The sequence below is a fragment of the Vulpes lagopus genome, chromosome 1, assembly GCF_018345385.1.
Source record: "Vulpes lagopus strain Blue_001 chromosome 1, ASM1834538v1, whole genome shotgun sequence".
NCBI classification, from domain to species: domain Eukaryota; kingdom Metazoa; phylum Chordata; class Mammalia; order Carnivora; family Canidae; genus Vulpes; species Vulpes lagopus.
Window position 1 is genome coordinate 9,337,831 of NC_054824.1, and position 15,457 is coordinate 9,353,287.

A 15,457-nucleotide genomic window follows, 5' to 3' on the forward strand; every position below is an offset into this window, starting at 1 on the left:
TGCATACAGCTGAGTCAGTCATTTCCATTGTTTGGCCTGCAGTACAATAAGGTGAATCAGTTCAGTGTAAAGCTGTGTGTGTGTGTGTGTGTGGCATTGAAGAATCTACAACTTCGTGAGAAACTTGCTTAAAGCAAATTTGTAACCTGCTTGAGCATTCAATTAAGTTTTATTGTGGAACAGACAAGCATTTTATTCTATTATATTACATCTTTTAAATCAGTCTCTCCGTGTTTTACTTTCTGTAATTAAAAATAATGATGGAAATCTGAAAAGTTTGTGTATTTGTGTTTTAATATAAAGCTATACAGATACTTTGTTAGACTTCTGGAGAAAGATTGCTCATGAAATTACATGATTTAAATGAATAAATAAATTTGGTAATAATTTGGATCATAGCTCCTACAGTTCTTTGGGTAGACTTGGCAGTGAACATCATGGATAATAAAACTTGGTGAAAACATTTAGACAGTTATTTCATAATATAGTACACATTATCCTAGCATAAGTTTATTGGAAAGAGTCCATTAATAACAGTGAATGGTTGTATGTCCCAGAGTTCACCAGGGGTAGGGAATATTTTTAGCATATGAGATACAGTTGATATATGTATAAATCCGTATAACTAGGTTGTCTAAACTCTGATTAATAATTGAAAATGCTTGTAGTGAATTCTTAGCATTATAGAAACATGAAAATTTAGTTTGTAATGTCCTTTTAATTTCAAACCATCTACAGTAAAATGACTGCTCTATCATATCTTTTATTTATAATTGATCCAGTTAGAAGACTTTCTAAAAATTTATACCTCCTAACATACTATCATTTTTTTTCCCTATAAAGTAAGTGTGGAAAGGTTTAAGAAGCTTTTCCTTCACTATATAAAGGAAATGCAGTCAAATATCTGTCTCACAAATGATTTTCACTGTTGGAGTCATGACCTGTCATTACTATTTAAATTTACAACACAATTCCTCTTAAAAAGAAAATTATAGACATGGAGGTATATATGCATAAGTAGCTTATTTTGTTTTTAAATGAATATTTTATGTTGAAACTTAATATCATGATTTAAGCGAAGAGAAAACCCCAGAGGTACATACTTTCCTAATATTTTATTGTTTTTTTCATTAGCTCCTCATTACTTTTCTTAAGAGTATAGTTTCTCCAAGTGTTGATAGTTGGGTCAGAAGCATTAGCATTCCCCAGGAACTGATTAGAAGTGTACCTTAGACCAACTAGATCAGAAACTCTGGGGTCCCAGCAAAAAGGTCCCAACAACCTGTGATTCCACAAGCCCTCCAGATGATTGTGATGCACTGAAGTTTGAGAACCACTGCTCTGGAGTGGGATTTCTCAACCTTAGCAGTATAGATACTTTGGAGTGGATTTTTCTTTGGTGTTAGGGCAGTGGCAGGGAGGGAGCTATCTTATGCATTGCGGGGTGTTTGGTAGCATTCCTGGTCTTTCTACCCACTCACTAGATATGCCAGTAGCATACTACTCCCCACTCTCTATCATGACATTAAAAAATATCTCCAGACATTGCAAAATATCCCCTCAGGGACAAAATTGACCCAGTTGAGAACCACTGCTCTATTAACCACAGAGTTAATAGATAAAACTGCTTCTCTACAGTAGTAGTGGTCACTTATTGAATACCCAATTTCTGTGCTGGACACTTCACATGAATTGTCATTCTTGGTTGCAAGACATGTTTGAAGGTCTGTCGCCTGGACCAACGCATTTAGGAAGTTTCTTGTCTGTTTCACCAGCCCAACCTTTGAGAACTAGAATGTTCACTTGTTACAGGGACTCCTTTAGGGTGTATTTGGAACAAAAGGAATTTGGTATATAAATGAGTTAGAGTTATTTTAACCAGTTAACTCTTCTTACCATGTGAACTTGATATTATAACTTAGCCATAATTGTTTCTCAATGATGATTATTTTATTTTTGCTGTAGTGACTATTAAATGACAAACGAATAAATAGAATGCTGTCCTTTCAGTGAGACTAATTGTGCTTACATTTTTAAAAGTAACATGTGTCTTCTGTATTTTTCCTTTTCCCTCTTGCTCCATTAAATCTCCTTCACCAACTCTCTGTGTGGCACTTGATATAGTTCCACATATCTCAGCACTTCTTTCCCTCTATTACCTTTCATTTAATTTGACCTAGTCTCTTACCCATTCCTTCATTGTCTTTCTAGGGTCTGGATGGCCAGATATTTACATTTTAGTCGAACAATTTGTAATTAATGCTGACCAGTGTGTTTACCTATTCCCAGACACCTCTTTTGTTCACTTTTTTGAAAATTTCAGAATTTCAAGCCCCTTCTCCCCTACCTCCTACCCCCATCCCCATGACATTCTGTTTATTCCATCTCTGCAGATGAGTTTTGTTTAGTGACTGTGGTAATGACTTTTGGATGCCAGATTTCTGTGTATTAATGATATCCTTGAACAAAAGAAATGAGTATGGCTCTATAGCAGTGCTAATTTCTTTTTATTCATTGCATGTCTCTTCTCTCATTGCTTTAGAAACTGCAGAAGATTCAGAAATTCTTTATGTGAAAATCACATTTAAATATTGTTAAACTATGCCAGTGTTTTAATTAGCATTCTGAGAGTTGCAAGATTTTAACCCCAAAACTAGAGAAGAAATAGCTCATAAAAACATGAGTGCAAAATAAACAAATTTTTTCATCTAAAATGCAGTATGTTCAGTCAGGTCTTGATTATTATCTTAAAGTGGCTTTCTACCTAAGAAGCATTACTTGCCACAAGATCCTTTTAAGATCCAACCTATCCTTGATTCCTGGGCTTTTTTGATGTCTAGTTTGTTTCTTTCTTTCCTAGTAGAAGGTTATCAATAAAATATCCCAAATGGCATTTTTAATTGCAGTTAATTTCATTTAAAAATTAGCCAAAAAGGCTTCATTTTCAATTACTATAAGCCACACAGGAAGCTACACTTCAAGATTTTGTGGCTCTTTTTCTTAAATTAGCTTCTTGGTTTTAATATACTACTTAGATTTATTTTTTCCTCAAATATTATGGTATTAACCTGCATTGACTTTCCAGGTGTTTTAAGGTGAAATTATTTTTATGTAGGTTTATAAAATTTTATGAAAACATCTTTTACATATTTTTATGTGAGATAAAAAGTATTGATATTTGTCCACTGAAAATATAAGGATGGGATGGAAGAGAGAGGACAGTCAGTGGAAATCTAATATCTAGGAAGTAGGAAGAGAAAGAAGACAATTCCATAGCTTTACTGAGTTAAGTGGAAAGGCTTTATTTACATTTAGAAGTTTTCTCACCAATATTTTTATAATAACTTATTTTTTGGTGTTACTACATTCAAAAGAATACCGTGTGGGATTTGGATATTTGTTTTATAAATCAGTAAGTTGGGAAACATTGGTAGAATAATTTCAGATATTAGTAATCTCATTTTTACCCTTAGGATTCTTAGGAATCCTGATTAAATTTTTTACTTTGTAGATTACATTGTATATATCACTTATCACTAAAAGCTACTGGATACATTTAAAATAATAGTCTTTAGTCCAAAATAAACTCATTATAGGAAATAATAAAATGTAATGTATAAAATATTGGGTGAGCCCTATTTTTTGAGGTATGTGTATAATTTTAAGAATTAACTTTGTTTTGGTAATGAAAGTACAATAAATTAATTTTTAGCTAAAAATTGAACTATGAATTTTCCAGTCTCAGTCATCATTGTCCTTGTCTTAAGAAGTGGTTCCTAACTGAATGATGTTTTCCATTGATTATCACATTGCATTTCTCCTTGTTCTCATTGAAAAATTGTGCCTTAAATGAACATGTTGAAGCAAATAGTAATTATTTTTGCAGCACCTACTGCTGTGTATTCAGTTTTGTCATCTACAACTGAAAGGAGACAAGACTTGTTAAACTATTATACTTGACACTCCACGAATTTTGAAGTCCAGAACTCTGGGGTTTTTGAAAATATGACTACTCTATTCATGGATTCCTGTTAATTTTAGGTCACGGATTGACTCAACTTGGAGTTTGACCAAGCAAGCAGTGTTTTTATTTATAGAAATACAACTGAAAGTTTTCTGGGAATATGGTATTGTATTCCTAAGACTCTACTGGCCTGATGATGTCTGGTAGATAATTTACCTGCTTTGAACCTCAGTTTCCTCCTGTGTAAATGATGATAACTATTTAGTAAGTTGCTATGATAATCAAGCAATATGAAATCCAGATAGGGTTTTGAAAATAGCTAAATTCTGTACAAGTATGTTATTACTAATAAACCCACCTCTGAGTTCTTACTATAATCAGGACCACAAGTTTCCACTCTGGCTTCACTTCAGTGTTTGTTTTGTTTAATACCACTTCTTTACCAGCTTAACTTTTAACATGCTTTTTACTTTAAGCATCCATCACTTGGTTATCTGCCATTTGATGAGATGGGGTAGGTTGGAGAGAGTTTGACCCATTAAGTACAGTCAGTGCAAGATAAAGGACAAATCAGACCTATTAGAAATAGTGATAATGTTATGTATGTCAGTTTGGCTTCTCCATCTACATATTAAGTGAAGGAAAGAATGTATGGTGTACTTGTTTTATTCTTTAATTCTCTACAGCTCCCAGTACTTAATTAGGCACATAAATAGGAGCAAATAAATAGCTTGATAGATTTAACTTTATGCAGATCCTACAAAGTAAAAACTTGTTTGAGCACACTATTCCTTCTGTTAACTGTTTTACCCTTCTTTTCTCTTCTTTCACTAAAATTAAACTGGAAATTCATAGTATGAACCATTTGCAAATTGGGAACTTTTTGTGAAGGGATTTTTTTTTGTACTTACCATGGAGAGGTTAGATGGATTTGAAATAGAACAGAATTTACCTGGAATTGTGTTACATTTACTAAATTCTTGTGATGTCCTAGGCCTAGATATTTCTATATTTGTTATTTCAGTAATTTCTCACATGAATTAGATAAACACAATCAACTTTGAAAACAAAGAAATGAGCTCACAGAGCTGGTAAGAGATGAGACAAAGATTTGAACTTAGATCTCTGGTTCTAAAATGATTGTATTTTCCATTACATATGAGGGTTATTAACTCTGCATATTAGAAGCATCTGGAAGTTTCTAAAAAGTACAGTTGCCGAGGCATCCTAAATAATTGGTCTGGAGTGGGTCCCTGGCATTTCTCTTTTTGTAAACTCCTGAGGTGATCCAAGTGAGCAGCTAAAGCTGAAGAATGTTGGATTGCACATGGTGTCTCCTGACCACTGGTGTCCCCCAGTGCCACCCCCCTCCCCATTCTTAAAGCCTTCATTATTTGTCAGTGAGTAATGGATTTTCTCAAAACTGTGCAGGGTGTGATTAGAATAAAGACAGAATATTCTATGTAGTAAACATTGCATAGATACAATGAATATAATGGAGTATCTTTTTTTTTGTCCGTCTCTCAAAAATTAAATTAGATTTTTGTTTTGTCTTAGGATTTTAGTGTACTCTCTGAAGTGAAAATGAGCTTTACTGCTTGTTGCATTTGTTTCTGGCCCTCTGACTTTAGGAAAGTGATAAATTAATTTATGCTAAAGAGGAAAAACATTTTCTCAATTTACAGTAGCTTTGAAAGGTAATAAATCAGATTATTGGTTATAAATCTACAGGTGATTTACACAGGGATGCATTTAGTTAATTAGGCTTGGCCTACCACTGTGCTACAGCTCTGTAAATCTCTGTTTGGCAAAAAAGCTACTTTAAAGATTGTCTTTTAGATTAAATGAAGACTTAATTATAATTGAAGATCGTTTTTTTTTTTAATTTTTAGCATGAGCACATAGTTTTTTTAGTATCTTGAAATTTTTTAATTTTGAGTCCCTTTTATGTAATTATTGGCCTAATTTCAAAATAAATTTAAAATAAAGTTTTCTTAATTGGCTGGAATAGTTCTTGAATTCTGTCTACTTAAAAATAAAGTCAATTACTGGAATTGACTGTTGGAATACATTAGAGATGTTATAACTTGCAGTTATGGGTTATTATGATATTGAAATTAAAATTTACAATCTCCTTTTTCTAATTCCTAGTAAGATTAGTTTTAAGTTTCCAGCAATGTTTTTTTAAACCATTTATATAAAAGTAACCAGTTTTTACTGGTCTTGTTTATAGACCTGTGCTATAAAGTATTAACAGTTCTAACCCTCTCATTTTCCCATATAAACAAGAACCCTCATTTTTTTTTCCACCATGCTTACCCTCTCTGTTGTAATATTTCAAGACATGTTAGGAGAGGGAGGGGTTGAGAAGGAATTGTTATTAGATCTTAAAGATAATAGAAGAATAACTCAGACTAGCCTGCCAAGACTTGAGGACTCGGATGTTGACTTAGATGTTCTTGGACTACCATCCCTGCCCCTGCCATTTCACTATTTCACTTCACCATTTCTGAAGATTAATGCAGTCAAAATTGATGGAAGGTAAATGGTAACTAAATGATTTACACATCATGAGAAGATAGGGCTTATATAGTAGTTGAAATGGTTGGAGGAAGCAAAGGGGGACATGAAGGGAATTTGGTATTGTGTAGTGTTGCAGCTGGATTGTATTATGGCTCTCAATCTTCCCACCTGGTTAACAAAGGCCGCTCAGTTGCATAACTTCAGGAGACAGCATTCACATAGAATTTGATGTGAGTGGCGTAAACTCTATGGCCCTGAGCCAAACTGAATGCTCTAGCAGTCTTGTGATGATGAGGTTTTGGCAGAACCATTTTCCCATACTGGTTTTGACAGTTCACTTACCTTGTTGCTGAATCTGGAAGCCTAGTAGTGTCTTCCTTTGTTGACTCTTGAGGCAGCCTAAGAGATCACCTCTGTCGTACTTAGTTTGTGCCAGATACTGTTGTATTTTGCATGTATTAACTAATTTATTTCTTCCAATGACTTTATGAAAATGTACTATTAATATCTTTATTTTACAGATAGTTCCGTATACAGGAAATTGGAACACAAAGTTTAAAAGTATCTTACTCAAACTTCAGTGGCTATTAAATGGCAAGGCTAGGAAACAAACCCAAGCAGTACGGCCCCAGTGTCTGCTTTTCCCACCATGCCATGCTACATTTGAGATTCCTTCTTGTTGTTCCCCTATTCCCTAAATCAGTCAGTCATGCGATTAGTTAGTTGCTTAAACATTGATTGAGCATCTACTTTGTGCCAGGAACTTTCTAGGACTGAAGACAAAAGCTTTGCCCTCGGGGAACCTATGTTTAGTTTGGGGAGAGAGGCAAGAAATAATTACACATGTGAATTGGGTAATTTCAAATAACGAAAAATGTAGAAAATACAATGCCTTAGTTTGAATTGAGAGGATCACTGAGGAGGTGGTGGTACTTCTGTTGTGACTTGAATGATGCGAAAGCAGCAGCTATGTGAAGATAAGAAAAGCAAGGATTCTAAGCTATGATATGGGAACGACCTTGGTGTTTTCTAGGGACAGAAAAGAAAAATCATGACTCAGAGTTTAGTAAGTAAACTGATGGGCAGTGAAATCTCAGAGGACTTTAGGAGCACCTAATTACTTTCCTTGATGTCAGTTTTCCAGACGGTAGCACTTCTATTATAGGGCAAAGGAGTAAATGTCATTTCTCAGTTTATTATGAGACAATTGATAGTCCAGGTTGAAATTTTCCTGAGATCCTGAGAGGTTTTATTACTCTTTTGATTCATTGAAACAACAGATTCCCTAGGGTACAATCCTCCTGCCAAAATGAGTTTTTATGTGCAGGATTAGGGATTGCTTTCTTCTATCTTCATGATGAATTCTCAGGGGCCCTGAAGCCTTCCAAAGGCTTCTTTGGTTTAGGTAGGGCCTCCGCACCAGATATAGCTCAGTAACTTTAAACCTGAAAGAGAAGGGCTCATAGAAATGGGTGGGTGTAGTTTGTTGAGCAGCATCCAAGCACCAGTGGATGTGTTGCCACAGAGAATGCTCCCTGTCATGGTTCAGCTGAACACCCTATTACCCTAGGATTCTCTTAATTTGACTTGACTTAGAAGACAAATGAGTTTGAAATACAAGTCACTCATTTGTACAAGTCACTCATTTGTACACTCAGTGTACCTTCATTTGACAACCTGCCAAATAATTCATTTTTTTGTTTTGCTTTACAAAGATATTTACATATTACATATGAAGAAATTAATTCAAATAGGTTTATAATTGGATATACTTTCTGTTATGTATTTTGAAAACCTCTGGTCAAAACACTACATATATTACAAGGCCATTGTAGTAGTGATTTGAATAATACTGTTGATGAATGCAAAATTTTCTGAAGCCGTGGTTTTCAACTATTTTCAAAGAAAAGCTTAAAGTCTGTGTTTTACATGCTGTCATAATCTGACACTCAGGATGCTATAAATCTGTTTGACATCATAGATGTTAAAAGACTAGGAAGTGTATGGAGCTTGCATGTGGAGGCCATCTCCTTTCCTATAACTTTGAGGGTCCCAGCCAGCAATACCACATTGCTGAACTGAAGCTAAACAGCAGTCCCTGCAGTCCCTTAGATGTCCTCTCTCACCTGGGGAGCTTTTAGACACAAACATTGTTTGTGACATTAGGATGTTAAAATTTATTTTGCCTTGAGTTCTTAACTCAGAAAGCATAAGTGGAAGAAGAGATATATTAAACATTGTCACTTTTTTCTTGCATTTTTTTTCCATGTGAGGAACCAAGAATAGAAAACTTTATTTCTTAAGCTTCTTAGGGAGATATTTTATTTTTAAAAATAAAATTTTTTTTCCTGAATTTTTAAAAATTTCTGAGACCAATATAAAAGCTTAATTCAGCAACAGAGAAAAGTTGGTGGCCACCTAGATCTTGAGGAATTCTATTTTTAATATCTTTATTAAAAAAATAGATTTACTTTCAGTTGTGTGATTCTTAATTTTGTAGCCTTTCTAAATGAATACATTTAAAAAACAGAAGCCAACTTATTAGTCATATTATTAATAGCTCTGGCAAGAAGGTTGTAAGTTATCTTCCCTTCTCTGATTCTTTGAGTAAACTAAGTGACTGCTAGTTTTAATTTTCTCCTACTTAGTTGTTTTGTTTTAGAATTAGAACTAAGGTAAAGTGAAGGTTCTTGAAATTGATGTATATTTACTTATAATTATAGTTTAAAAAACAAACACCTAAAGACCATTATACTTTTTTTTTAGGTTCTTTTACTTGTAGGTATTGCTTTCATGGCTGATAAAACAAATAATTTTTTGACTTAATTATAAAACTTAGAGCATAGTTATATTTAAAGTAGTGCTTGGTAACAAGTCAGTATGTTCTTGATTCATCAATGTATAGGAAGGTAGTAAAGCATCGTAATTCCAATTTTATTTTAGTTATTGACTAGGAGATAGAAGAGATACTGATATTATAAAATTCAGTGTGAAAGATGATTGATTAAATAGTCTCAGGACTGGCTTTCCTTTAGATTCTTCTATTTGTGTCTTGTTAATAACATTGACTTATAAAAGCTAGATTGTTCTTCATTGGAATGTTTTAAAAAGTATTATTGAGGAAATACCTGTTTTATGTAACATAACAGTTTTATTTTTTTTATTTTTTATTTTTTTAAAGAATTTATTTATTTTTTTTAATTTTTTATTTATTTATGATAGTCACAGAGAGAGAGAGAGAGGCAGAGACACAGGCGGAGGGAGAAGCAGGCTCCATGCACCGGGAGCCTGATATGGGATTCGATCCCGGGTCTCCAGGATCGCGCCCTGGGCCAAAGGCAGGCGCCAAACCGCTGCGCCACCCAGGGATCCCCATAACAGTTTTATAAGAAAATTGAAAGCTACTATTAATACAGTCTTTTATTATGTCTTTATTCCCTTTAAACATAGTTGTATCAGACTGGGTCCAGTTAGGAGATAGAAACCACACAGAGGGTTAAATGGGGTAAGTTTCATATGAAGTATTATTAAACTCTGATAAAAGTGTGACTATAAGATGTAAGAAAACTGCAAATGATACTCTAGGGCTAAGGGAGGAAAGTCATACTAAACGTCATCTTCTGTCCAGGGCTGGATTTAGAACTTGTTGGAGAAGATACAGTTCAGTCCACTCGATTAGTACAGAAATTCACTCTTTTGCCCAGACTGTAGCCAGTCTTCAGTCACTGGGCAGTCAGGACAACCTGGAATGCAGGACACCAGCAACAAATGGCCTGGGCATGTGGAGGGTGTGGCAGCTGTATGGGAAGTTGCAGGTAAGCCACCCACGTAGGCCTCCTGAGAAAATCAGGGGCTAACAGTCTAGGCGTCTTCAGTGGGCCTGTACAAACAGGAGCCTCTTTTTCCCTGCACTGTCCTTTTCGCCTTCTACTGAGAAAGCGTAATGTAGTTGTAAGAATAGAAATGCTTCAGGAGCACCTGGGTGGTTCATTCAGCTAAGCATCTGATCTCAGAGTCATGCGATCGAGCCTCACATTGGGCTCCATGCTGGGCATGGAGCTGCTTAAGATTCTCTCCCTCTGCCCCTCTCCACTGCAGTTCACATGTGTGCACACCCGCATGTGCACGCACGTCTCTCTGTTTCTCTCAAAGAAAGCAAAAAAAGAAATGCTTCAATTGTGTCTGTTATGGCAGGACATATATTAAAGGGTGAATTTGAAGCTAAGAGTCATTAAATTGATAATGGGCACAATGATTCTTTTTCCAGTTTTATCTTTTTTGCCATTCAGGTGTATAAAAACTTTTTACTAATTACCTTTCTGTGCTTATCATTTGTGTTTGCTTCCTTTCCTTTAGCCTTACTGACATTTTGGGTCAGATAATTCTTGGTTGTGGGGAGTTGTTCTTTGCATATGTTTGGCACATATGTATGTTTGGCAGCATACCTGGCCTCTACTCACTAGATGCTAGTATCACACATAAACAGTTGTGACAACCAAAAATGTCTCCAGACCCACTGATGAGCATAAATCTCTTCTGGTTAAGAACTGCTTTTAAAAAACACTATTAAAAACAATCTGGTTCTGTCTCGTAATAAAGATTTGTGGGACGCCTAGGTAGCTCAGCGGTTGAGTGTCTGCCTTTGGCTCAGGGCCGGGATCAAGTCCCACATTGGGCTCCTTACATGGAGCTTGCTTCTCTCTCTGCCTATGTCTCTGCCTCTCTCTCTTGATGTCTCTCATGAATAAATAAAATCTTCTAATAAATAAATAAAGATTTGCTTGTGGTTTTGCAAATGCCATTTTAATAAAAGAGGATGTCTCAATTATAAAATTTTGGTTTTGGAAGACGTATTAGGAACTATTTAATTGAACCTCTTTATTTCTTTTATAAGTGAATTAGTTTTCAGTTGATTTGTTTCTAGTCATGTAGCTATTTTGTAGCATACCTAGGATTGGAACCAAAAATGTTCTCAAAAGTTATATATGTAGTATTTTCTTGTTCATTCTTTGACTTAAGAACATATGTTATGCATGCACTTTGGTAGATGCTAGAGATTTGATGGTGAGACAGTGAGTAAAATTTGAGGTATCATGAAGAATAATTTTATTTAGCTATCACATTCTTGCTTGATACTTGATGATAGAAAGATACTTTTTAAAAAGCATTGAGAGAATAATTGATTCATATATGAAAGGTCTGTGGTTAAAGGAGCTACCCTTAGCATTAAGATGCAATTTTGTGGTTGCAACTGTTGAAAACGGTTGTGGGCTTTGAATCAGAAGACTGAGTCTGGTCTTAGTTCTTCATGAAACTCTTAACAACTTAGGACTTTGTTATCATCTGTGACATTACACTAGACTAACTGGATTCTGAATTACCTATCCTGCCAGTTCTGATACAATATGAACTCCCAGATTGAAGTCGAGGATGAGCGTAGAGAAGGGCTAGAGACTGTCACAGTCTTCTAGGACAGGGATAGAAGAAATAACTAAAGTTTATTCTTTTATATGATTATGGTGACCTAAGCGGTATCAATACACTGGCAGTAATTTGGATTGAGATGAGTCTAGAAGTAGGGAATGTGATTTAATACCAAGCTGATCTGAAATTCTGGTGCTATTCATGTCCTTTACAGAGATTTGATTCTGAAATAAATTACTAAGTATAAAAAATAATTTTAAGATTGGATTCTGGGTAAATCAAAAAGGAGTTAAGCTAAAAAACAACAGAACGGGAAAAAATATTGTAGAGATTTATCAGTAAGGGGCTTGTGACCAGAATACATTAAAAAAAAAAAATCTTAGCAGTAAAAACGACAACACACTTAGAAAGGAGACAAAGGATTTGATAGACATTTCACCAAAATAAATATATAAATGGCCAGTAAACAAATTAAAAGATGCTCAACATAGTTTCTCATTAGAGAAATGCTAGTCAAAACCATTAAGAGAGGGGTTCCTGAGTGGTTCAATCAACTGGGCATCCAACTACTTTTGATTTTGGCTCAGGTTGTGATCTCAGGATCTTGAGATCAAGCCTCAAATGAGGCTCAACACTCAGTGCAGTCTGCTGGAGATCCTTTCTCTACCCCTCACCCCACTCTCATACTCTCGCTCTTTCTCTCAAATGAATAAATCTTAAAAAAAAACAAAACAAAACATAAGGAGATAACATTTCAGACCCACTAGTGTACCTCTAATAAAAAGGATGGAGAGGTGCTTCGGTGGCACAGTCCATGAAGCCACCAACTCTTGATTTTGGCTCAGGTCCTGATCTTGGGGTCCTGGAATCAAGCCTCACATTGGACTCTATGTTTGGTGAGGAGTCTGCTTGAGGATTTTCTCCCCCTCTCTCTGTTCCTCCCCACTGCCCCTCCCCCACTTGTGTGTATTTCTCTCCAAAATAAATAAGCAAATCTTAAAAAAAAAAAAAGGCAGTAACAATTGTAGACATGGATGTGGACAAGTTAGAATCCTTGTACATTGCTGATGGGAGTGTAAAGTGATACATCCTCTTTGGAAAACAGTTTGACAGTTTCTGAAAACATAGTACCATATGGCAGTTAAACAGTTACCAGATAAATTGGTTTCTTTTTAATTGAGCCTGAAAAATTTAAAAAGGAGTTATTTAGTCACTGAGATTAAGCTACAATTGATAATTACTGCTTAAGTGTCCATTCCACATTTCCTTCAAACCCTTTCCTGTAGTTTTGTCTTTTTTGCTACTTAATATTTGTTGTATTTAGTGTTTTGATTTTCTTGAAATAAGTTCTGGTTAAAGTTTAGATCACTTGAAGCTGTCCTTTTATTGTTTAGACAGTAGGAATAGGACAAAGAATCTAGACATTCATCCCTGTCTGATGTTTTTTGTCTTGATGACACAAGTAGTCATATCTGTTCAGGGTTTCTCTTATGAGATGAAATGTCTATGCAAATATCTAAGAAGTAGGGGCAATAATGTAGAAATGCTTATTTTATATTTTGCTTTATGTTTAGTTATGGAAAGATAAGTTTAAGAATAATATACAAATGAAGCTTTTTCAAAAACGTCGAAGAGGATGTTTAACAACTTTTATTTCTTCATGTGAGGTTTTAAATTATTTTTTTCTTTTTTTCTTTTTTATTTTTTTTTTTTGAGGTTTTAAATTATAATGTTCATTTTAAATAACAGATAATTTATCATTACAGACAGATTTGACCAATTTTGGGCCATCAACCGGAAACTCATGGAATATCCTGCAGAAGAAAATGGATTTCGTTATATCCCTTTTAGAATATATCAGGTAGGAAATAATATTTTTAGCAATACCAACTTATAAATGCTTTAGACATCTTACTTCATGAAGTAGTATAGTCCAAAACTTTTTAGATTTGCATAGTAACTGAAGAATATTTGTTAGGGCTTTCCAGATTTCTGTCTTTTGGTGATAATCAAGTCAGGGACTATGCTGAAATATTTGACTCATATACAGTTGATCCTCATTATTTGCAGATTCTGTATTTGCAGTTTTGCTTGCTTTCTACAATTTATTTGTAACTCCATAGTCAGTACTCAGCAGTGCTCTCATGGACATATGCAGAGCTACAGAAAATTTGATTTCTCCAAAATGCACATTTTTCAGCAATGCTGTACCTTCTTGTTTCTCCACTCTTACTATAAACAAGTGACTTCTCCAAGTCTGTTTAGTGCTATACTTTTCATGTTTTTTTGATGATTTTGTTGTTCAAAATGGCTCCCAAGAGTAGTGCTGAAGTGCCATCTTTAAAAAGAAATGCACATATGGGGCGCCTGGGTGGCTCAGTCAGTTGAATGTCTGACTCTTGTATCTTGATTCTTGATCGGCTTAGGTCATGATCTCAGGATTGTGAGATCAAGTCCTAGTCAAGCTCCACACTGGGCATGGAGCCTTCTTGAGATTATCTCTCTCCCTCTACCTTCCCCATGCACATGTGCGCATGCTGTGACTCTAAATAAATATATAAGTAAGTAAATAAATAAAAATCAAAAGGAACAACACACATAAAACAAGGTTATGTATCTATCAGTTGAAGAACATGTGACCAGAGACACACAGTAACCCAACCCTGTTATTTCCCCCAGGAACAGTGACTCAGTAATTGCTAATTCAGTGTTTGCAGTGACTTTACAAAATGTAGCTACCACAAATAAAGAGAACTGATGTATTTGTTTTAAATGGTGAGTCTTTAGTGTTGTAAAACAAAATAGATAAATAGAACTCTCCTTATAGCAAACTTTCCTGGGGTAAAGAAACTCCTGTTTCTGTAGAGTACTTTAAAACTCCTAAGTGCTTTACATATAGCAAATACTTTGTAAATACTTGTTAAGTGAATGGTATTCCAGAAAATAAGTTACCTATGATCTTGAAAAAGCAGTTGAGAATAGGAATTGGAAACATAATATCACAGACATGGGCTCTAATCTAGCAGAATTTACATTCAATCTCAGAGAGATTGTGTCATAAATTCCCATTGTAACCACTTTCAGTATCCCACAGTCTTTACACATAGTTACCTAGATAGTAATTTAAAAAATCTTTTATAGAGGCATTCATTACATAACTGTATTAAAGAGGAAAACAGATTGTGTACCTGAAAGCAAATAAATAAAAATCTCAGTATACTCGAAGAATGAAAAGTGTTCCTGATTTAAATAAGGTTTGTTTTCATTGATTTCATTAACATAATGGCAGATAAGACTATTTTTAGATCATGGATTCATAATAAGTACAATAGAAATAATATGAGAAAAATTCCTATTTGAACAAGAGCCGACCTAATTAGCCACATTCTCTGCTTTTTTTTTTTTTAATTCTACAAGTCTTTTTAACCACAGATATTATACAGTGAGTTTGGAAATACCACAGCAGGGATCCCTGGGTGGCGCAGCGGTTTAGCGCCTGTCTTTGGCCCAGGGCGCGATCCTGGAGACCCGGGATCAAATCCCACA

The 15,457-nt window shown here is 34.9% G+C and overlaps 1 protein-coding gene across 5 annotated transcripts in view; it reads left to right on the forward strand.

Moving 5' to 3' along the window:
- Nucleotides 1-15,457, forward strand: part of ATG5 (autophagy related 5) — a 124,832-nt gene that overhangs the window by 58,407 nt on the left and 50,968 nt on the right. For all 5 annotated transcript variants that reach the window (XM_041760301.1, XM_041760304.1, XM_041760305.1 and 2 more), the window contains one exon: nt 13,678-13,772. In XM_041760301.1, the coding sequence (XP_041616235.1) occupies nt 13,678-13,772 (95 nt within the window). The remainder of the gene's footprint in view (nt 1-13,677; nt 13,773-15,457) is intronic.